Genomic DNA, 25,133 nt, shown 5'->3' on the forward strand with positions numbered 1-25,133 from the left:
GATTGTAGTATCTCTAACAGTCAATAGGAAGCTAACTTTCCTTAGAGCTGAACTATTAATGGAAAAGGTGCCTTTTGGTAAAGAACTGAGTACAAAGTCAAGGCAATGAAGCAGTTTGCATTGTTCTTCTAAAGTCCAATGTAAAAGTGTTTGGGAAGTTGTAAAAGTTATTTTAAAAGACTCTGAAAAGTTAGAGAGAAATTATTTTAAAAATAAACAAAAACAAATAAATCCTACATTCTTAGTAACTAGTAATTCATTTGAAACACTTCTTGAACAGTAAATGCACACATGTCCCTCTGAAACCATTTGGTTATTTCCCAGTGTAATGCACAGCAGAGTTCTTGGGAAAATCCCTGTTCACGCCAAAGCCATGTCTCCAATTTCATTTATTCTAATTAAAAATTAATCTTACTGTGCATTTTCTTTTTCCTTGGATGCTTGTAAGGTCCTTTTTCTTACACATTTTAACGTTTTCATATGTAACTCATCCTTCATAAGAAGATTATATTTTCTACACTGAGATCACATGTTCTAAGTTGCTTTTATTTGAGGGTGAAATCAATGTCACACGTTAATTAGCAGATTTGATTAAATTAACAACGGGATAACAATTTTCTTTACTGATGAGTAATATGGCCCATTTTAGAGTCAAGACAGAATAGGCTTTCTTTAAAAAAAAGGTTGGGGAAAGTTTTCTGTTGTTTCAGGACTAGAAAGTATAGCTAAATGGCACAGAATCTGTACTAAAAAGAATTTTGTTTCCTCATTGACTATCCATTTCTAGGGTATAGGCATAAGTAAGCTAACTGAAAGTAAATATGCACCAGAGATGGGAGAGTCCCTTCAGCTTGTTTTGTGTGTTGGGTCAGAAATAAGTTGAGCAACTTTCCCCCAAACCACAAAGTACTGAATTAGCCCCATCCCTTAAACTCCCAAACACCATCCTTTCCCTGACCCCTCCTCCTGTTCCTTGTAGTAGTGTCTGCTAGAATGCTGGATTAGGTGAGCTTGGTGTGACATAGCGAGGCTTTTCTTATGTTCTTGAGCAACAGCGCATACTCAGGATGACTTCACCAAGATTCAGTCACCATCTTCAAGAGAGTCTGTCTTTTGTGTTGTAAATCATGGAGATTGTAGAAAAACACTAAGTAGACAATGCAAGATTTGAAGTTAGCCCCCCCCTCCCCCCCTGGTTTATATGAGAGTGTTATCATTGAAGTGAATGAGTAAACTTCTGCTCATACTGAATGTTATATCCCCAATGAAGCAGCTGGGTCAGTTACTTATATCCCCCCTCCCACCCCCACCCCCCACACATACACATAATAATCTGATATTTCACATTTGGAATTCCTGAGAATCATAACGTTCACTTTTTTTAAGAGCAATTTTTTGGCTTTCAGTTGAAAATGTACAGCAGGGGTGAGCAACTTGCGGCAGTCTGGGGGCTAATTTTGCCCCCCTGGAACTTACTGGGGGCTGAGCTACACCCCTGCCCTTAAAATATGGTGGTGCAGTGGCAGCAAAAATGGGCCTATTTAGCTTTGTTTTAAATCTAAATAGGCTTTTTTTGCTGCTGGCATGTGACCAAACTTTGGCAGCAAACTGCTGATTTTTTTTGCTGCCATGGCAAATTCAACAGTAGTCATAGGGAGCATGCAGAAGGGCAGGGGTCTGCATGGTGCCCATTCCTGATATACAGATGGTACCTGTAAAAGGCTGCTGTTTGGAGGAGCAGAGCCGCTGTGCCCTCAAAAAGTACCTGCTCGTCTGTCAGGCCCTCTAGCTGTGTTTACTCTTTCTCACATCTTCCTTGTTGCCATATTCCAAATTCTACAAAGACATCAATAGCTGGGCATATTGAGGTACTTGAGCTGCCTATATGTTCTGGACAGTTCAAGAATAGGAATAGAAGTTTAAAGACTAGAAGAAAGGGAGTAACAGCATGGGCCATAACCACAAGGCATGGTGGAATGGCATGAGGGAAATGGATTGAGCAGTAGATAGCCAGGGGCAGAGGAAGAATGAAAACAGGTGCTGCAAAGGATCTGAGAGGAGCTTCTGGAGGAAGAGACTACTCTCGGTAGCAACAGCAGCTAAGAAGGCTTTTCAGAAGAGATGGATATGAAATTAAAGTGACATGTGTCTTGTAGGTGATGGTCATATTATATGTTCTGGTCTGTTACTTTTAGCCAGTCCTTATTATATCAGACTAATTGAATCTCTACTCTGACTAGCAATTTTTGAAATCCCTAGGGCACAGCTGTATAGTTCTTCCTTCAGGAAAGACAGGAAGTTTTCAGTCAATTAAATAAGGATTCTGCTAGACGTACGTCGGTACCAATCTGTTCCAAGTCATCTTAATTGAAAAGCAGCCATTGACCTGTGACGTCTGTAAACTGAGCTTTAATGCAGAAGGAAAATGATTGGTCTGTGTTGATGGTCATTCTGTGTAATGGAGTAAGTCACCTTGATGTCAGGCATCCTAACAAATGCTGACCAGATCAATTTAATCAGTGACATCAGGGAGTGTGTTCGGCTTTTCTGGATGTAGTATTGCCCAAATGATGAAGTGCTAAAAACTAAAAATAGACCTCTCTGCCTTACTGAATATGTCTTCTGCCACAAATTAATATGGTGGACATAGGCAAGCTAAATCCAATTATAGATTTGACTTACAAAGTGCATCAGGGTCAGAATATTGTCATTAACAAAACATTTCTGGCTGCAGCACAGACAGAAAGGTTGATTCCATTTAATAAGATAAAATCTCTGGCTGTACAGTATGAGTAATCCAGGTGTGTGTGTGTGTGTGTGTTTGTACGTAATTTATTGTGGTACAGGATTAGGGGTTAGGTGGCATTTCTTGTATAAGATGTGATATTTCACTAAGAGCTTAATCATAATATGCCCATTATTTCAATATTGGCCTCTATTGACAAAAAGAAAGAAAGAAATCAATGGTCTAGTCTTTGCATCAAATGTAGATTGGTGTGTATATCTTGAATATTATATCCTGACCCTGTGAATTCAAATGGATGTTAAAATTGCTTTACTGGATGTGAAAAAGCACTCCAAAGGGGCAACAGACAGAGTTTAATTGGATTACCAGTAGCTAGGTTTTGTCTCATGAACTGGGGAATTTGGGTTTTGTTCCTTGTGCAACTTAAAGCCAATGCATGCAGTTATTGCTTATTTACTGAAGTCAAAATGAGTTGACTTCAGTGGATATGGATATATTGATCCAGTCTTATAAATTCCTAATACACATTACATTAATGCTGACTGGCAGATGTGTTGAAGCATTCTCAAGGCTGGATCAAGACACACTCCAGTTTATTGAAACTGTTAACTGTGTTGACTTGAATGAGTTAAAAATAAAAATGCAAATCCACTCTTAGATTTTACCCTGTGTTAGTGGGTTGTATCCAGTAGTGGCTTTGCACTGGCAGAAAAGATCCTGTTTTTGCCAATCCCCACCCAACTCCCCCACGCCTACTGCAGCCTTCTGCTCCATATCCCATACTGTTCCAGAGAGTCCCTCAAGCCCCAGGTGCAGCTTTTCGGGGAGGGGGGAGCTGCGGTGGATGTGGGGCGAGGAGAGCAAAAATTGGATGCCACACCTTATGTGAGAATAAGAGCTTTGCACTAGCACAAATCAACAACTGGATACAATCCAAAGCTTTTAAATGCCCTGGAATAATAGGAAATTGCAAGACCGAGGAATAAAAGACTGTGTCAGTCTCTATATTAGTTGTCCTAGAAACAGAGAGAAGCTTTTCTAAAGCTTTGTGGGGGGTAAAAATGCCAATATAGGTGCCCCTCCCATACTTCCAGAATCACTGTTGGCTTTGTTGATGAGGACATCAGCTATAGATATGGAATGCAGCTCTCTCTTACCGTTTTCCCATCTCTAAAGATATCACTGCCACCCTGTCTCACAAAGATATTGTCACAGTAGACACACTAAAAGATTACAAGGCACTGAGATTACTATGGCAACAAAGATCCTATCATTCTCAGACAGCTGTTGTTCTCAAATGATAAAGCAGGCCTCCCCAAGGAAGCTGAAACGATTGCCAGGGAGTGTCAAAATAAAATTGAAAAAGGGCAAAAACAATGTGCAAGGTGACATTTAAAGAAGGAAAAACTGGAGAGAACAGAAACATTCCAGTTGAAGGTGGTAAAACATCATCACTAGGATCCTTGAATTCTAAAGGTGGAACCTACTTGCTATTTCAAATCACATGCTAGAAAATGTATGAAAAACAGACCTGCTTTGGCAATTTGTTTCCACAAATGCTGCTGCTTGTGGGTGGGGATGGGGAATGGGAGAATCTTCAATTCTTACAGCTAGTAAATGATAGGTTTTCACAGGCAGCTGCGTGGCCACTGTGTGAGGGAAATGCTGGACTAGATGGCCCCTTGGTCTGATCCAGCATTGGCTGTTCTTATGCTGTTATGAATGCGTGTACCGAGAAGTTTCCCATGGCAAAATTGTGCCGTGTGAAGGCTTCAGATCAATTGCTACTTCAGAGTCAGTATACAGGAAAATCTGGAAGCTATTCAGCAGACCCATTTCCAAAATGTACATTAAGATGTCCATAAAGTCAGAAAATGTTGTCTGATTAGGAGTGATGTCCAGTAAATACTTCTGTGAGTGAAAAACATGACCTGAGAAAGAGCACAAAATCTTTACATCGATTATGCCTAGGAAGACTTGACTGTCTTCTTGCCCTGGAGGGACTTACTAACAAGGCTATCCTTACCATCACACAGGATAAGGCACTGGGTTATCGAGTATATTATATTTTTATCACTATGGCATGCTGTTTGGATTTTCCATCTCAGGCACTAAGATTTCTGTAATTAAATTAAAAAATCCCTCCCTTGGACTACTAATGTTCCTGTTGCAGATATAGCATCTCCTCATGGGCAAGTTCACCTAATAAATTGGAACAGTTTAATAGACAGCTGTGGTAATGTGCTGTTTTTCTTCTCAGTCCTATTGCTATAGGTATCGATGTGCAGCCCGAAGCCAAAACACGCCTGACAGCTCTGCCTCGAATCTGGGATTTCGCTGTGCTACTGACACTCTGCCCGACTATTTAAAGTGAGGAAGCTGACAGCTCTGGAGGACAGAGAAATCTCACCAAGGGTTCAAGGAAGAGAATGCAGTTCAGACAAATATTACATCTTATTGAAAAAGATGAAAAAAGAAATTCTGAACATTTCAGCTAACGACTTTCTTCTTGAATGATCTGTGCCTGAAGAAAATAGGCTAGATTTCCATATGGAAATCTAACGTTAATACTAAATTGTTCCATATTTAAGTCAAGAACAGCAGAATCACAGGACATAAAATGGTTTGTTTTTTAATAAAGGAAAATTTATTTTAGGAAATTGCCTTCAAGTGCTGTATGTATTTGCAGAAGCAAGTAGGGAACGAAACACTGGTATATTTCTTTTTAATTAAGAATTGGTATTGTTACGTATATGGAAAACCATATCCATGAATGAAGAAAAACACAAAGATCATCCTGAACCAGAGAGAGTTCAAGTCCCATTGAAATCAATGAGTACTTAAGCTATGACTATCATAACTGCAATTAACTTTCTCTGGCCTAACTTGAATATGTGTAGTCTCCTCCTCCTTTCCATCTTAAGGTTGTAAACAAATGCAGACTCCATGACTTGAACATCAACCACTCCACCCCCTGCTCCCGTTTTGTTTACTGTTTTCCCTGATGAAGAATTCTGGAGTACTTGAAAGCTTGCACAGTATTTTGTGACCTTTGAGCAGCCTAATAAAAGTACTAAGATGTTGTGGATTTTGGACATTTTCTTTTGGAATTTTCCTTCTGGCCAACATGTGCCTTCAATTTTTATGTGACCTGGAGAATGCCAAATGTTGCTGTTCAGCAGCAGGATCCTACACTGAAGGAAGATGATTGTATACCACTTAAGCTGGAACTTTATTATCTGAGGATATATCCCCTCCAACTACTAGGTAAAGCTAGTTTGGCTTCCATTTAGTTTTATTACCTGGGACACCATCTAAAATTATCCTCAGGTTTGTTAATATGTTATTTAAAATATAAAAACTATCTAGAATTATAGAATAGCAGGGTTGGAAGCGGCCTATAAGACATTATTGATAACATTCAATGCAGGAATGTAAATCAAAGCATCCCTGACAGATGGCTGTCCAGCTTCATCTTGAATGCCTCCAGTGTGGGAGAGCCCACCACCTCCCTAGGTAATGGATTCCGTTGTTGTATTGCTCTAACAGTGAGGAAGTTTTTCTAGTTTCTTTCCACTTCTGTTTTCTGCCTTCCAAGGAAACTGTGCCCTGGTTCACACATAATGCTAATCCATGGCATGGGTTGTTAATTTTGGGTTGTGCTGTATGAATGCAGCCATATGAACAAACAGTGGTTTGCTAACCCCAAATAACCCTGAAGGAGATCCCATGGTTTGTTGTTGGGCTGTGGACTCTGGGTTGTTTAAATAATCTGTTATCACTATGTACAAACCCAGAATCGTGAGTTGCTCATGGGTTGTTTCACCAGGTTACCGAGGCAGCAGGCAAGAGTGATAAAACAAACAAACCAGCTACTCTACATGCCAGTACTATAGTGCCACAAAGGCATTCGGGATACAAGAAGGGAGCAGAGAAAGGAGGAAGGAAACAAGTCAGGGATTGAGAAAGCAAACCATAGTTTGTTCAATTGTCTGCCAGACAAATCCTGGGCAATAAACCATAGGTTAAATAAACTATGATTTAGCATTATGTGTAAACCAAGCCAGTGTATTTCGACCGAGGATTGAGACTCTTTTTGAGTAACAGCTGGAGTTTATATTTTAAAAAATGGGGGATCAACCATTGTCATTTTCTTCTTCCCAGCAACCCTTGGGGGGTCCTAGGAGCAGCCTGAAATCATCTCTGTACCTGGTTTGAATGTCTGAAGCTTCCTCCCATTTTCCATCTTAACACTGTAATCAAATGCAGACTCCAAGGTTCGAACATCAGCTACTTTCTCTCTCTTTCTCAATCTCTCTCTCCCCCCACCTTTTGCTTTGTTTACCAACTTGCCTGATGAAGAGTTGGAAAACTCGAAAGTTTGCACAGCATTTTCTGACCACTGAGTTGTCCTAATTAAAGGTATTGTGGTGATATGGATTTTTGAAATTATCTTTTGGAACTTTTTTTTTTATCCCACATAGCTACCATTTTGTTTTTTATGTACAGTCCTGGCAGCAAATTGGTGGTGAATTCAGTGGTCACTGCAGTAGCATTGGGTGGGTGGGTGGGTGGGCAAAACCACTTGGAGGGCCACATGCACCCTGATCTAGAGAAATCTTCAATGAAATGGATTTTTCCTGCTAAACAAAACTGCTCTTAAACTTTTATAGAGCACTGTCCAATTACATTTGCTGATGATGTTCCTTTTGGAGTAGAGTACAAAAAACCCTCCAGTCAGAGAATCTCTGGATAATTTTTACATCAAAATACAGTTATTTGAGAAATTATGAAAATAAGCTGTGGGACCTGCCAATATTGTGAAATGACCAGAATATATTCATCTCGGAGTTCTCGATCTTTGGTGAGGTCAGGTAGCACCTTTGATGCCATAAAGAGAATTTTATTCAAAGAAGTTTGAGAAACAGGGCTGCATATTAATATGAGAAGAGTATAACACGCCAGCTTGTGTCTTGACAGATGCACACAGCCTGTGATGAAAATGGAACACGTCTTTTTTTTTTTGAGCTTCTGTAATGTTTTGCAGATGCTCTTTACATTCAGTGATGAACATGAATGAAATGTTTTTACAGTATTCCTACCTAACGTCAGTATCACTTAAAACTTTCTAATCATATGAATTAAGCATCTGTTAATTGTATGCAAACTGGCACACTGTAAGCTTCTCATATTTTAATTATTTAGAGAACTCATTGTCTTGAATTCATCTAATTGGAGTAGGAGATGTATTTCTTGCTGAATGATTCAGTTGTTTTCTGTACCACTTCCCAAGGATACCCTCGCTGTTTAGTGTTTGGATGCTGTGACAAACAGGAGTCTGCACCTCTAAACTTGCAAGGTAGGACAGGCTGCAAGATATCGTTTGTATTTTTCTGTGGTGGATTGCCACCACTCATGTAATTAATAACTCCTCATAACTTGCACAAGTGAAAATCTAGTCTTAAGGTGTTGTATTTATGGAGAAGGATAGTCTCCTTCTTTCAGAGCTTCCTTAAACGCCTCAAAAGCCAGGTTAGCATATATGTCAAATGGTCTAGGCATGCTGAGCGAAGCCAACTTTAGGCTAGGCAAAAAAACTAAATCAACTCCAGGTTCTAATTGAGTATATTTTTTTCAAGAATCAAGCAGCTAAATTCAGAAATGGTCAGTTGCTTTTAAAATAAAATGAAACAGAATTGGCAAACTACAACTTAGGGTACAGTTCTATGGCAGTGCCTGTAAGGCTCCAAACTCAGAGGCTTACGGGCATCCTATGCAGAGCAAGAGGAGCGGCAGAAGCGATCTTTACCTCTGCATTCTTCCCACTCTGCATTTCAGCTAGACAGGCTTTTTCACCTGTCTAGCTGGGGTGTGTCAGAGCAGGAGGCTGGGGAGGCCTCAGGATACATCATACCCTGGCTTCCCCGGTCCCCTCCCCACTCACCTGCACACCACCTTTACCCCCTCTCTGAGGTTGCCTTTGCGACCTCAGAGAGGCAGCCAGCGCGGTTCTCTCCATGTTGGCTACGAGGGGGAGGGTTGGGGAGCACGGATTCCTGGATCTGCGATCAGAGTGGTGTCTCCGACTTTGGATCCAAGACTCCGAATTATCCTGTGGCCCCCCAGACTCTATCTAGGGGCCACAGGATTGTTCCCTCCATGTATTTATTATTTATTTACAGGATTTATATATTGCCCTATATCTAATGAGCTTCCTGAGTGGTGACCAATAACAAGAAAGAAAGAAAAAAGAATCAAAATACAGAATTAAAATATTTAACATCAGATTATACTAATAAAGTCATGGCTGGCCAGATTATACTAATAAAGGCATGGCTGGCCAGACAAGAAAGGCTTGTTTAAACAAAAATGTATTCAGCAGGCAGCCAAAAACAAAACAATGTCAGTGCCTGCCGGACATCAACAGCCAGGGAGTTCCACAGAGAACGAGCCGGCATACTGAAGGTTCTACTCCAAGTGGACTCCAATTCACCAAAGCAGCTTGCTGGTGGGGAAGGGTAGAGGCCCACCTGGGATTCTGCAGCCTGGAAGAGTATAACCTTGGCTCTTTGCCAGCCACTCAAAGACCAAGGAGGATTTCACTAACATATGTATTTCTCAGGAGGGTGGGAGCTCCCGAATAGGAGGTGAAAATTCAAACTGACTAATCAATAGCCTGGGAGGTCCTGATCATGCATCATCCAGGTGATTCTTGCAAGGACCTTGCAAAGGAATGAGTAAATGGGGAGGGCATGAAGGGGGAGAATCAGACTTGCAAATATAGTGCAGATTTTGCAGCTATAGATGCCTGGTCAGGCATGTTCTTTGTTTCTAAACTGGGAGTGGGGGAGTAAGGTTTGCTTTGTCGCCAGTAGGAAAAAAAATCACAACCATTTTCTAAGCATTTATAGTAGAGTTCTGGAAAGTAAAGCAAAGAATGAAATGATCCTATTGTAATAGACATGCAGCTCATATGGGTGCACGGGTTGTAGTGCATTCCCCCCCTCCCATCTGATCTAGAGGACTCTTCAGAGCAGATCTGGGGAGTGTGCAGGGGGCTGCAGGAGGGAGTAAGGGAAAGGAAACTTGTGAGAAGAAATGCTGTTGTTGTTCAGTCGTTAAGTCGTGTCTGACTCTTTGTGACCCCATGGACCATAGCACACCAGGCCTTCCTGTCCTCCGCTCTCTCCCGGAGCGTGCTCAAGTTCAAATTCATTACATCAGTGATGCTATCTAGCCATCTCATCCACCCTTCTCCTTTTGCCTTCAATCTTTCCCAGCATCAGGGTCTTTTCCAGTGACTTTTCTCTTCGCATTAGGTGGCCAAAATATTTGAGCTTCAGCTTCAGTATCTGTCCTTCCAATGAGCAGTCAGGGTTGATTTCCTTTAGGATTGACTGATTGGACCTCCTTGCAGTCAGGGGACTCGTAAGAGTCTTCTCCAGCACCACAGTTTGAAGGCATCGATTCTTTGGCGCTCAGCCTTCCTTATAGTCCAGCTCTCACAGCCATACATTACTACAGGGAAAACCGTAGCTTTGTTTATATGAACCTTTGTTTGCAAGGTGATGTCCCTGCTTCTTACTATGCTGTCTAGATGTGCCATAGCTTTTTTCCCAAGGAGCAAGTGTCTTTTAATTTCATGGCTACAGTCACCGTCTGCGGTGATCTTGGAGCCCAAGAAAATAAAATCTGGCAGAGCTTCCATTTCTTCCCCTTCTATATGCCAGGAAGTGATGGGGCCAGGTGCCATGATCTTCGTTTTTTTAATGTTGAGTTTCAAACCAGCTTTTGCACTCTCCTCTTTCACCCTCAACAAGAGGCTCTTTAGATCCTCTTCGCTTTCTGCCATTAGGGTGGTATCGTCTGCATATCTGAGGTTGTTGATAATTCTCCTGGCAATCTTTATTCCGACCTGTGATTCATCCAACCTGGCGTTTCTCATGATGTACTCTTCATATAATTTAAATAAGCAGGGCGACAATATACAGCCTTGTCGTACTCCTTTCCCAATTTTGAACCAATTGGTTGTTCCATGTCTGGTTCTTACTGTTGCTTCTTGATCCTCGTACAGGTTTCTCAGGAGACAGGTAAGGTGGTCTGGTACTCCCATCTCTTTAAGGATTGGCCACAGTTTGTTGTGGTCCACACAATCAAAGGCTTTAACATAGTCAATGAAGCAGAAATAGACGTTTTTCTGGAATTCTCTTTCCAGAATTCATGCTTTCTCCATGATCCAGCGAAGAAATTCATGCTTTCTCCATGATCCAGCGAATGTTGGCGATTTGATCTCTAGTTCCTCTGCCTCTTCGAAACCCAGCTTCTACTTCTGGTAGTTCTCAGTTCACATGCTGCTGAAGCCTAGCTTGTAGGATTTTGAGCATCACCTTGCTGGCATGTGAAATGAGCGCAATTGTACGGTAGTTGGAACACTCTTTGGCATTGCTCTTCTTTGGAATTGGAATGTAAACTGACCTTTTCCAGTCTTGTGGCCACTGTTGACTGTTGCAAATTTGTTGGCCTATTGAGTGCAGCACTTTAACAGCATCATCTTTTAGGATCTTAAATAGCTCAGCTGGAAGACTGTCATCTCCGCTAGCTTTGTGGTTAGTAATGCTCCCTAAGGCCCACTTCACTCTCGAGGATGTCCGGCTCAAGTTCAGTGACTGCACTATCATGGCTGTCAGGGACATTAAGACCTTTCCTGTATAGTTCTTCTGTGTATTCTTTCCACCTCTTCTTAATCTCATCTGCTTCTGTTAGGTCCCTGCCTTCTTTGTCCTTTATCATGCCCGTCTTTGCCCAAAATGTTCCCTTGAGATCTCCGATTTTCTTGAAAAGATCTCTAGTCTTTCCCATTCTATTGTTTTCCTCCATTTCTTTGCATTGTTCATTTAAGAAGGCCTTCTTGTCTCTCCTTGCTATTCTCTGGAAATCTGCATGCAGTTGGATATATCTTCCCCTTTCTCCCTTGCTTTTCACTTCCCTTCTTTCCTCAGCTACTTGTAAAGCCTCCTCAGACAGCCACTTTGCTTTCTTGCATTTCTTTTTCTTTGCGCTGGATTGAGTTGCTGCCTCCTGAACAATGTTACGGACCTCCGTCCACAATTCCTCAGGCACTCTGTCTATCAGGTCTAATGCCTTAAATCTATTCCTCACCTCCACTGTATATTCACAAGGGATATGATTTAGGTCATACCTGAATGCTTTAGTGGTTTTCCCTACGTTCTTCAATTTAAGCTGAAATTTTGCAACAAGAAGCCCATGATCTGAGCCACAGTCAGCTCCAGGTCTTGTTTTTACTGACTGTATAGAGCTTCTCCATCTTTGGCTGCAAAGTACATAATCAATCTGGTTTCGATATTGACCATCTGGTGATGTCCATGTGTAGAGTCGCCTCTTGTGCTGTTGGAAAAGAGTGTTTGCTATGATCAGCGTGTTCTCTTGGCAAAACTCTATTAGCCTTTGTCCTGCTTCATTTTGTACACCAAGGCCATGCTTGCCTGTTATCCCGGTTATTTCTTGACTTCCTACTTTGGCATTCCAATCCCCTATGATGAAGAGGACATCTTTTTTTGGTGTTAGTTCTAGAAGGTGCTGTAGGTCTTCATAGAACCGATCAACCTCAGCTTCTTCGGCCTCAGTGGTTGGGGCATAGGCTTGAATTACTGTGATGTTGAATGGTTTGCCTCGGATTCGTACTGAGATCATTCTATCGTTTTTGAGATTGTACCCCAGTACTGCTTTTCCCACCCTTTTATTGACTATGAGTGCTACTCCATTTCTTCTAAGGGATTCTTGCCCACAGTAGTAGATATAATGGTCACCTGAATTAAATTTGCCCATGCTTGTCCATTTTAGTTCGCTGATTCCCAACATGTCGATGTTCAATCTTGCCATCTCATGTTTGACCACCTCCAGCTTACCTTGATTCATTGATATTACATTCCAGGTTCCTAAACAATATTGTTCTTTACAGCATCGGATTTTCTTTTCACCACCAGACACATCCACAGCTGAGTGTCCTTTCGGCTTTGGCCCAGTCGCTTCACTCTTTGCGGCGCTACTTGGAAATTCCCTCTGCTCTTCCCCAGTAGTATATTGGACACCTTCCGACCTGAGGGGTTCATCTTCCGGCGTCATCTCTTTTAGCCTTGTGATACTTTCTATGGGGTTTTCTTGGCAAGAATCCTGGAGTGGGTTGCCATTTCCTTCTCCAGCGGACCACATTTTGTCAGAACTCTCTGCCATGACCTGTCCGTCTTGGATGGCCCTGCACAGCATAGCTTATGGCTTCACTGAGTTACGCAAGCCCGTTCGCCGCAACAAGGCAGTGATCCATGAAGGGGAGTGGAAATGCACTTGCGTAATATTTTTGTCCTTGGCGGAGGCAGACATAATACTGACATGGAAAGGAAACTGCCAGTGCTATTCGGGTTGCCTATACTCTGACTTAGCCTGGTGAATAGTTCTGAACTTGAAAGAACTGAGTTGCTCACCAGTAAACCTGGCTGGATACTTTTGGCCTTGCTTCCCCGTGTCAGATGGAAACTGGAGAACTAACAGACATTGTTGTACAGGTGAAGGAAATGAGGATTTTCAAGTGCTCTGCATGCCAAAAGTTCTAAAGGAATTAACAATAATGACAGGCATTGTCCAAGCACAGGATAGATCGGGGGCAGCACTCTCCAGATGTGTTGGACTACAACTCCCACCAGCCTCAGCCAACATGGCCAATGATCTGGGGTTATGGGAGTTGTAGTCCAAAGCATCTGGAGGACATGGGTTGCCTATCCCTGATATGGATTAACTCTTGTAATTTAGGAGAGTGTTTTTTGCTGGCTGACTTCTTCCAAGAAATTCAGAGCAGTGCTTTATCTCTTCGATTTGGTCTTCCCAGCTGGTGCCAGCTTCAGTATCACTTTGCTTGGAGGTTAACTGCCCAATCAAGATCGCTGCCCAGGTTGAGCAGGGCATTTTCTTCTCCTGTTTCTTCTGCAGTTGTTCCACTTTATTCATCTGTTGCAGTTTTTAAGCCAAAATTTTAAAAATACAGTATGAAATAACTTAGCTGTTAATTAAACACCGTGTACCCAGCTGTGAGTCTTGTATTGGCTTAACTTTTTGCTTGCTTAGCTATCCATAGTTTGTGGCATTTCCTGTCCTAAATAATTGTCAGTCAAAATGTGAACTTACTCTTTGCTGTACTAGAGAAGAACCACCACAGCAAGATTTGGAAATGCTGAAATCTGTGGATTTTGTTGTTGTCTTAGATTATGTCAGAGGAAGTTGTTTTAATCATAATGGAAAATGCTTGGCTATTGTATCAGCCCCATAGCCTTTGATTGCACATGTTGGCACCCTGAAGTTATTATCAAACACTTTCCTGTTATGTGTTGTCTCATAACACTGCAGGAGACAGGCTTTGTTGGAAAGTTTGTCCCACTGCGATTCTCCAGTTATGAACATTGATTAGCTGTACAGTAACTGAGATGCGACTAGATAAGTAGAACATTGACACCCACCATTAAGGCTCATTCAGCTACACATTGAATCTGGACACTACACCCCATCCTCCACCCCACTCATAGTCTGATCCATGTTGACTCAGAAGTTCTACTATTTTCAGTGGGGCGTGTTCCTAAGTAAGCGTGCACAGATTTCAGGCTAAAATGACCAACGCTCCCACTCTGCTGCTGTAGTAGGGTGAGAATATGCATCACACTAACAACCTGCAGCCTATGTTAGTAATCTAAATTATACGTACAAGCTTAGAACCTTCATATATCTGCCCTTCTAGCCGGAGTCTGCAATTGGAATATAGATTTGCATACCGATTACCTGTGCGTCTCCATAAAGGGCCAGGCATTACGAGCATAATGGGAACCAGGTGGGAGATGCAACTCCTGCAGTATGCAAGTCATTTCACAGTTGCAATAGCATAGATGTGAATCAGTCTGTCTCTCCCTCTTTTTAATATGCAAATAATTTAGATACCAGATTGCCTTAAGCAAAGTGATCCTTTCTCGCATTACTGGCTGTTCTACACGGACAACCCTCGACAGGTCAGTGAAGAACTCCAAAAGGTGAATAAATGATGGGGGGACATGCTAGAGAAGTATAAAATGATGCACGATGTGGAGAAAGTGGATAGTGTGAAGTCTGTCTGTCTGTCTCACATAATACTAGAACCTGGGGACATCCAGTGAAGCTGAATGGTGGTAGATACAGTAAAGAATCATACTAATTATTCAAATAAAACTCATTTTTAAAAAGGGTTGGATGTAGGAGAGTAGAAAGAAACCCAGTTGTCACTAATTCTTACTTTGCAACATTTCTAGACAGTGCTATTTAATATTCCATCAGTGTGAAACAAAACAAAATGTTCCCTTCAGGCTCCTGACATATGGCTGAACAGATCTCTTGTACGGGACTGAAGCCTCTCAAATGTGTTAACAAGTCTGAAATGCTCAGGTCTAGCCATGCATCTGTAAAATCAGGACATAAGGAAGCTTGTGATGGCATGCCCATAGAACTTTGCATTTGGTAAGCATGGCAAATCTCTCCTGTCAATTGCTGTCTCATAAAGGGGTTTTGGTAAATATTTGGTGAGCAGAGGCTTATGATGTAGCTGTTCTTGGGTGTCCAAAATGCCTTCAGGGTGCCAAATTAGTAGCAATCTAGCAGTGCCTGCTCCAGGTTTTTGAGGGCTCCTGGGTAAAGAACCCTCAATGGGCCCACTCCTGCAGTGAGTCTACCTTCTCACCACCATTGTCACCAGCTGGCATTGTTCCTCCTCCTCTTTTCCACCACTGTTAACAGTTGCTTGCTTGACAGGCAGAGCGCCAGTGAACAAATAGGCAGTAGCATCTATTGCTTCTCGTTCTCACCACCACCATTGTCTGGGCCAGAGCGAGAGGCAGGTGAAAAAGCAGTTGCAATGGTGAAGAGGAGGAGCAAGTCAAGAGGGCTCCTGTCAGTGGGCCCCTGCTGGTTTTTGGACCCTTGGCAGATGCCCAACCATGCCTACCCTTGATGCCAGCCCTGCTCCCTAATCTTTTCTCTTGAACAAGTTTATGTTTAATAGACTGAAAGTGTAACTAAATCAAGCTGGTCCCTTACCATCTGTGGATCATACAGGCAGAGCCTCCTAGTTCCTCTAGCTCCTGATAGGTTATGGGACAGCATATGGTGCCATTGGAGGCTGGAATGAGCTGAAATGCAAAAACTATTCATTCACCTATGGCACCATTTAGAGAACATTTTTAGAACAAGGGGTGGCAGAAGGTAGATCAGGATCTACTGGTAGATCTCTGGGAGAATTGCAGTAGACAGGCAAGGGTTTCTGACTCCCAATTGTTTAGCAGTAGTAATAGCAAAATGACTTTTCCCACCTAAATTAGGCTACTGAAATTACAAAACTTGTGGTAACCAAGAGTGGATTTTTGTGAGAAAGGACTGTGAGCTCAGTTCAGTTCTGCGTACTGATGATAAATTCCTAGGTTCCGAATGTGCTCAGGGGCATCCTGTTGTTTAATTCTAAGTGAATGTCTTTCCACCTGGATCTGGGGGTTCTAGTAAAAAACAAAAATGAAGTTGATCCAACACGTTTGCTCACCTTACAGATTATTCCATTTTAAGAGTCAGGAACTCTGTGTTCGAGAGAAATGTTTTTAAAAGAATAAGATCTTGTCAAGTGTAAGCAGCTACTAAACCAAACCAGTGTGGTGTAATGTTCAAAGTGCTGGACTGGGATTTGGGAGATCCATGTTGTAGTCCTCACTCAACCATGACTTTGGGCTAGTCGCTGTCTCTCAGCCTAACCTACCTGACAGGGTTGTTGTGAGGATAAAATGGAGAGGAGGAGGACCATGTAAGCCACCTTGCAAGAAGAAAAAGGGTGGGATATAAATGTATTAATAAATACTATTCTGCTACTGTTGTTGTGTCCTAGGATTTAAACTTACATTTTGGTACCAGGGAAGAAACCCAGGGAGCAGAGCTTGTCAGACGCGGGAGAGTCAGGGAAGCAGAAGTAATAGCAAGGGCCTTTTTTGCTCCTGTGACTGATGCTGGCAAATGTGGCAGGATGAGTCTGTACTTACCTAATTGTGTAGAAAAGTTGTGTAGGCAATCAAGTGTGAAAGTACCTCCATTTCCCTTTTCTGGTCTGCTTCCCTCAGTATAACGGACCCTATGGAAGATGGCTGTGAAAGAACCAGTGTTTCATGTACACTGTAGCGTTGGGGTCTCCAGTGTGGTATTCATGGGCACCAATGCGCCCTCGTACTCTTTTTGGCACCCACCAGGCTCCCTGCTGCATTGGGTTTTTTTAAAAATTCTTAATGTTAAAAAAACCCGGGGAGGCTGGCATGCTAGAAAGCAAAGTGCTGCCCTCCAGCACCATCTTTATTTGGATTCAAAAGAATGTTTTTTTTATTTTGGAGCTCAGATACCACCTCTGCCTTATACCTAGGTTCTTATGCAGGTTGCTTTTCTTTTAGTCTCATCAGGGGAATGACGATTTTGTGACAGGCCCTTCCCACCATGGTAGCCATTTTATGAATGGGCAAGCCCACAAGGCAGCCATTTTGTGAAAGCACTCACCAAGAGTCTCAAAATTCCAAATGTGCCCACTGACCCAAAAAGGTTGGGGATCCCTGCTATGCTGTCACACAGAGCAGCATGTGAAATGGTGCTTTGGGGCTCATCAAAGACCTGGTATGTAGGTGTAACTGAGTGGATCAATTTGCATGCCAAGTGAAAATGTTGATACTGATGTTTTCTTAAAATAATTCTGGCAGCCTGACCACATTTCTGGCCTTTACAGACACTTCTTCCAGTCAAAAAACTGGCTAGACCATTATTTTTTCCTGGTTGGGTAGCAATTCTACTAAGCTTGATTTGCTTTTATCTCTCTCGGTCTTCCATCTTGCGTCTTTGAATTTATCACCAGTAAGTTACATTTTGTTGTATAGGTAGAGGGAATGACTGTAAGACTTAGCAGGCCTCAAACACAACTGTTCCTTAGTTATCATGCACAGAACTGCAAAACTTAGCAGAAGCTCCACCACTGCTGCTACTCCCAACTCTACAGGAGCTGCCAAGGTTCAAAACAATAACTAACCCACAGTACCGCCCTCCCGCCCAAATGCATAACACACTTCAATGCCAAAACTCTTTTTGTTTTGTTTTGTTTTGTCGTAGGGTTCCTTTAAAATGGGTGGGGAACCTCTTTTTGCCTGGGGGCCAAATTGAATTTTGAAAAATTGGCAGTAACTAAGCCTTAGGAGAGGCATTTCAACCTTTTAAGAGTGGTGAAAAAACTGCGCAAAATCTGGGAAACCAACAAATAATTGTTGCTTGGGGAAAGGGGGTGGGGCCAGGAGAAAGGGGCATGGCCATCTGGAGAACCACAGAGGGCCAGGTTAGCACTCCAGGAGGGCTAGCTTTGCCCCCCAGGCCTGAGGTTCTCCACCCCTGTTTTAAAGGATGGAGGACGAGTGGGGGGTGAGAGGGATGAAGAATGTAGGAAGGGGAACTAGAAGATCAAACTCAGTGGATTTTTGAAAAGAGATATCACAGCCCCTTCAGCACAAGATTGTTTCCCTCTTTCACATATTCTCCCATATGTATGAGTTGAGAACAGTATTAAGAATATGCTTTCATCCCCCCTCCCCCCGTGACTTAAACCAGAATACTCCAAGCAGAAATAAGAGTTCAATTACCTCTTTATTTATTGCTTCAGATTGCTGCCTATGCCAGAGGAAAGATTACTAAAAAAGAAAAGAAAAAAAGAGCTTGCTAGAACAAATCCAATTCTGCGTGGCTAAATAAAAAAACTTGATATTAGAGGATAGTGCAGGTGATTCATTTGTATGTGTTCTTTTAAAAAGTAAACTACATTCATGGATCCAGGAAGTCTGCTGCAGAGCAGGAAATAAAAAAATACAGATAGATGTGTATAAACAGTGATTTGTCATCTTTGGACACAGCTAGGACTGCCCCACTGGTTTAATATGTTTAAATATCAGCAGGGCCATGAAATTCTTAAGTATTCTGAATAATAATCTCAAATTCCATTTAATGCCTTCTGCAGTATTAAAGACAGTACAATATTTCTTACAATGTGTGACATCTGTACAGATGCGAAAATTCAAGGACGCATTGCACTAGTTGTTCTACTGACCTGTAACAGAATGGCTACATTTGGATGTCATGATAAACCATGGTTTATTGTGTCAAGAATTAGTCAAAAAGCTTTGGGCTGGGGCGTGGCTTGACTGCAGTCGATGTAAGATGCTGAATGAGAGAGCTCCTCCACCCATAGTAACACTTTGCCCCTAAAACCTCATTTTTTGGAGCATGAATTATAGACTAATGAGCTGAACAAGGAAAACAAACTGGCGAGAACCCTCAGAAGCAGAAATACCAGCATACTAGACTTCTTTAAGCCTTTGGAAAGGACAGCTGTCTCTCCAGCTCCAGATGCTATGAGTACAGATAAGATGGCGACTGCAACTCAGATATTGCAGAAAGATTTACAAATGAAGGAGGCAGGTCAGATAAGAGGGGACTTAGCAAAACAACTACAGACATTAAATAAAGAGTTGTTGGTGGGGCTGGCTGATTTATTAGGCAAGAAACTGTTGGAGCTGGGATCCTGAATAGAAGCAATTGAAACCATTGCCTCTGGGGCTTTTGATATGGCAGCTGGAAAAGTATGAATAGGGTAAGAAGAGAGACTTTGCATATTAAATATAAGTTGGAGGAGGCAGAGAACCGCTCTTGATGCCAGAATTTTTGAAGATGTGGAAAGAGGAGATTTGAAAGCATTTCTGTCTTAATGGTTTGCAACATTACTTCCAGATTTCCCGGTATTAGTGAAAGATTTTGAGAGAGCTCAGAGAGCATTAGGGTCTCAACCCGTGGGAGGAACGGGTGTCAGAGACATAGTTGTCTGTTTTGCTCATTTTACTTTGAAGGAGGAATTATTGAGACATTTGAGGTGACTGAAGGAGATCAAGTATAATAACAATCCAGTGATAGTGCTACAAGACCTGGCCCCTGAAACACTGCGTAGATGGAGGGAGTTATGCCCCTTTACATTGAAATCGCAAGAGGAGATTCAATATTATTGGGGCTTCCCTTTTAGACTGACAGTTACCTGTAAAGGTGAGTCACATACAGTCTCCTCGCTCAAAGAAATGGCGGAATTGTTTATAGCTCTTAAATTGGAATTCCCATTGGGATATGCAGCAGAGGATTTACTTAAGGGGGGCGATGAGGAAGATATGGAAGAACAAGGCGTTTGGGAGAAACTGAAAGGAAAAAGGACTGCCAAGAAAAGGTCAGGCCGTTCTACTCTGGAGGGCACATCACTTTCACAGAGAACACTCTGCCTGCTTACTAGTAGACATTGCTGAGATAACTTCTCTGGAAGTTTATAAGGACTTATAAGTGTAACTTTTGGCTAAGCTTTGAAAAAGGTTAAATGATAGTGTAAAATATAAGATATTAAGTTGGGCTTCAGATAAATGAAATAAAGGGTGTTTGAGGTATACCCCACAATAATGAAGGCAGAGGTGTAATCTACCCTGAATTCTGCATTTCAGGTGCAACATTTGGGGAGACATAACTAAGTCTGTCAACCCCGTTGCAATAGGCAACTGATTATTGCGGGGGAATAGTGATTTGCATATCCTTAGGTTCTCCTCTGGAATAGCCTGAGGAGGGGACTCTCTGATATGGGAGGGGGGCTCTGGAGGGGCAAACCCCATTGGGAAATATATGGAATAATACTGGAATGTATAAGCAGTCAGGACATAGGGGGGAGGGTTTGGGCATGCGAAAAGCCAAGACTACATATTTTATTATGGCAGATGGACATAGAACTGGAAAGGCATGGTAATTCTTTAATTAGCTTTAATTTTTTCGAAATGATGGCTCCTCAGATAAAAATCACTTCTCTAAAAATAAAAGGGGCGGGGTGCCCTATCAAGAGAGCGAGACTTCGAAATTTAGTGAAGGAACTGCGTTCCTCTATTTTATTACTCCAAGAAACTCATAAAATCACTGGAAAGGATGTTCTTATACCGGGTAGAGAATGGTCTCATAAATATGTGGCTCCTGGATCTAATAAACCCAAGGAGGTAGCAATAGTGTTTCATGATGATGTAGATTTTGTTACACCAAAGATTTTGAGGGACCTGAAAGGCCATTTTCTTTTTTAGAGGGACTCTACAATCAATCGCAATTATTAACTGTAGCTACTATATATGCCCCAAATGAGGGACAAATAGGGTTCATTCACAGAGTGTTTAAAAAACTTTAAAAGTTTGGGACTAGCCCAGTAATTTTAGGCAGAGACTTTAATTGGAACCTCCAGGGGGTGGTTCCAGATGATCTTGAAGGAACCACAGTTTTAGGAGAAGGTGATAACACCTGTCTCAGAAAATACTGACAGGCAAATAAAATGTTTGAAGTCTTCAAACCCTATCAGTTACGGAATGCATGGGTGGAGTTATATCCGTGAGATTTTAGTTTTTCATTTTATTCACGCTCACGTGGATCTTTTTTTAGGATTGATACAGTTTTATTGTCAGAAGAATTATTACAAAGGTTGCAGGGAGCGGATTTAGGGATTATAAAAGTTACAGACCATGCAGCCCTTTTATTACATCTGACCCTCACACCCAGGATAAAAGGTTCTCCAGTATGGAGATTTAATCCTCTACTGTTAACGGCTAATTAGAGTAAGCAAAAAATACAAGAAAGTTTAGAGCACTACTTTGAAGAGAATTCTATAGATACAATAAGCTCTACTTTGCGATGGGAAACTATGAAGGCTGTAATACAAGGAGTATATATTAAACAATTAAGTTCAATGAAAAAACAAAACAGAGCACAGACTTAACTATTAGAGGGGAAAATTAGATCCTTAACAGAGGAATATAGGAGTACAGGAACAACTAGGATTAGGCGACTATTGGATAACAAACGTGCAGAACTACAGAACCTAGATATTAATAAAACAATGGTGGGGATGCTGTATACTAGACAGCAATTTTATGAATTTGATGGCAAAGGGTCACGGTTATTAGCTAATAGATTGAAGCAGCATAGGGCAAGAAATAAAATCATTGCAATTGAAGATAATTGTCAGGAATGAATCTGAGCGTGTGGAGATAGCAGCTCAGACTCAGAATGGGAACAGCCAGAAACGGGGGAGGCTCCCTCCCTAGTGAGCTCAGATATAGCAAGGCGTTCTTCTCAAGACCTTGGCACACAGATGGCGTGACCTGAAGGCCCCCCCATTCCTCCTCCATGAGAACCCAGGTCTCGGGGGAGGAGGAGAGTGAGAGGCGTGACTTGAGGGATGCTAGGGTCCGTCACAGAGCAAAGTGGGAAAAGTTGGAGGTGGAGCTCAGACGCTCCTCCAGGTTGGATATGTGTGATAGCCTATGTAGGGGGGAGCACCTGTAAGGGAGGGGTGTCCCCCGTAAGCTAGTCTGGCCGGGAAGTTCTTGTTCAAACTGCTGGCAACTTCTCTAACTTCCACTTTGGCTACTCTATGGGTATTTGTAATTGTGTGGAGTAGCTGTTTCCTTTGTAGCCTGAGAGTTTCCTAGAATTTGCATCTGTAAAGAACCTGGTCGTTAACTAATAAAATAGTGAGCCTGAAGCCTGGTATCTTGGAGTGTGTTGACTGCAAAGAGAGAGGACGAAGGAACTTGACAATAATCATGGGGTTAAGCATTTGGGTCCTGGAAAAATTGTTAATTTGTTCGCTGAATATTTAGAACAAATTTATGCAAACATAGACAGGGATATAGAATTAATAGAGGAATATCAGCTTGGAATATCATTACGTTGGAAGAGATAGAGGAGGCGCTCTCTTGCCTTAAGTCAAATAAATCCCCAGGCCCAGATGGGTTTACTGGGGAATTCTATAAACACTTTAAAGAAATATTTCTTCCACATCTTCAGTCTGTTTTCAATGGAATTTTGGAGGGTGCCCAACTTCCTGAGACTTGGACACGCTCCAAAATTGTAGTATTAAAACCAGCAAAAAACCCACTGAAGATGGATTCTTACAGACTGATTTCGTTACTAAATAATGACTACAAACTTTTTACTCTGGTATTAACAAACTGACTGAAAAGGCATGTGGGGAAACTTGTTCATGCAGACCATTATGGTTTTCTTCCCGGAAGATTTATAGCAGATCCTGTTTGGAGGTTATTCAGTTTGATGCACTTTTGTAAGGAGTGTAAATCTGATAGCAATTTTGGCCTTGGATTTGTATAAAGCCTTTGATTGTGTAAATTGGAGTTGTTTTTTAAAAAAATGCCCTATGACATTATCAATTTGACCCTAAATTTTTGAATGTAGTCCAAGGTATTTACCCTCCAACTTTGGCACAGATTCGTGTTAACGATTTAAACTCTTGTAATATAAATTTGTATAGTGGTACCAAACAAGGCTGCCCGCAGTCACCTATTTTGTTTACCCTCGTAATTGAATTTTTGGCAAATCAACTTTGAGCTCACCCAAAAATACGTGGAATTACAGTAGGTAATATGGAACCTTTGATTAGTTTGTATGCCAATGACATGTTATTGACATTGAATAATCCATCATATGCAATTCAGGCTCTACAAGAAGGATTAGATAAATTTAAGGAAAAAGCGGGCTCGAGGGTTAATTTTAAGAAATCAGACCTTTTTTATTTAAACTTTCCTCCAGGTGAGCAACTAAGAGTTTCACAAAGACTAGGGATTCCATTAGTAAATAACTGTTTTTGCTATTTGGGGATTTATCTACCTAGGAATATATGAAAACTCTTTAAAATAAATTATGGGACGCTATGGGAAAATATTTTGAAGGATATAAGTAAATAGGAGAAACTTAATCGTTCACTTTTCAGTCGAATAGCAACTATTAAGATGATGCTCCTTCCTAAGTTAACATATTTGTTTTATGTATTACCCCTAGAACTTCAGTATAAGACATTGCAAATTTGGCAGATTAGATTAGAGCTATTTATATTTAAAAGTTGGAAACCATGTACAGCCAAAGTTCTTAGATATAGGCAATGTACAGCAGGAGGATGGGGTATCCCTAATCTAATATTACATTATGAATCATATCAGTTACATCACCTCCTGTCTTGGTTATCGACAGATATTCGTAATCATTGGGTACAGGTGGAGAGAACGATGTTACCATCACAGATAGTGGATTCATTTTGATATATTAAAAATGAATTTAAGAGAATATGTGTGAGTGAAACCTCTACATTGAGAACAATTTTACAGGTATGGAAAGGGAAGAAAAAAAAATTACTACCAGGGATATCCCCTATGACTCCCTTACATTGTCATCCAGACTTCCACACTGAGGACCAACCTATGGATTGTATTGGGAACCTACCGGAAGATGAATTGTAGTTAGAGGAGTCAGGTGTGACCTGTCACAGCTTCCCTTCATGCCTTTACTCCCAAGGAAAAAGCTTGGACAAAGCAGCTCCTAGAAGCTGCCAAGCTATAGGGCTGCTTGCTATGAGCAACCATGGGAATATCCCTTTAAGGAGAGACTGCTAGGACTGGGTGGTGATGCTGCATTTCCCACAAGTGTAGGCAATCGGCACAGGTGGGATGGACTAAGCCTACAGGACAGACTGCCTGCAAGGCCCTGCTAATGGACTATAAAAGACAGTTGGAGAAACAGGAAAGAAGGTTGCCAGTGGATGCCTGGTGTGAGTCCACTGCCAAAAGCTGCTGACTTCACTACTGCCTCTCTCCTTCTTGCCTCTGGGATTCCAGACCACTGAAGCCAGAGAGGTGCTGTGACCTTAACCTGGAAGGAGACCCAGTGCACCAAGGGAAAGAAGGTATCATGCCTTTGCCCAGGGGACACACCATAATTTGGGACCAGTTGAATGGATTGTTGGTGTTCATATATGCCATGGATAAAACCCAGTGGGTCTATTTTGTAATATTTATGTTGGCAACAAAGCCTTAGGACAGCTGCCTGCCTTGATCTGCCTTATATTAGGTAAAATCAAGAACCAAATCACTTTGGCAATACATGGATATACTAGCCTTCAAACAGAAGGGGCTTTACAGGTTGAAAGAACTTTATTTAAATGCCCTGTCCCTCCCCAGAGAGTTTGGGAGGACTCATTTGAAGGAGGTTGGAGTAACTTGGTTAGAATGGTATCAAGTAGGTACATTCATTAGAAGAGAGGATATCAAACAACAGGCCCTAAAAAATTTAGCACCATTTGAATCTATACTCAAATTCCTATGCAAGGGGGAGAAAGGCCTGGTGTCACTTATTTAGAAAGTGCTAATTGATTTAGATATGGGTTCAACTAACAGTT

At 41.7% G+C, this 25,133-nt stretch overlaps 2 protein-coding genes across 4 annotated transcripts in view; one reads left to right on the forward strand and one right to left on the reverse strand.

Moving 5' to 3' along the window:
• The window catches only part of SUMF1 (sulfatase modifying factor 1), a 98,762-nt gene that overhangs the window by 66,725 nt on the left and 6,904 nt on the right, over positions 1–25,133 (forward strand). For 2 of the 3 annotated variants that reach the window (XM_084840304.1, XM_084840305.1), the window contains exon 9: positions 5,007–12,113. In XM_084840304.1, the coding sequence (XP_084696430.1) occupies positions 5,007–5,120 (114 nt within the window). In that variant the 3' untranslated portion in view covers positions 5,121–12,113. Of the gene's footprint in view, positions 1–5,006; positions 12,114–25,133 lie in introns of those variants that run through there. The other variant, XR_014788556.1, reaches the window with a different exon arrangement.
• LOC146354987 (histone-lysine N-methyltransferase SETMAR) overlaps positions 1–25,133 on the reverse strand; it is a 97,789-nt gene that overhangs the window by 56,834 nt on the left and 15,822 nt on the right. Inside the window, exon 3 of the transcript XR_014788557.1 lies at positions 18,475–18,522. The gene's annotated coding sequence lies outside the window, so the exon portion shown is untranslated. The remainder of the gene's footprint in view (positions 1–18,474; positions 18,523–25,133) is intronic.

This window comes from Heloderma suspectum, chromosome 2 (assembly GCF_057233095.1).
Source record: "Heloderma suspectum isolate Gila_16-S chromosome 2, 16-S_ref, whole genome shotgun sequence".
Classification (NCBI taxonomy): Eukaryota; Metazoa; Chordata; class Lepidosauria; order Squamata; family Helodermatidae; genus Heloderma; species Heloderma suspectum.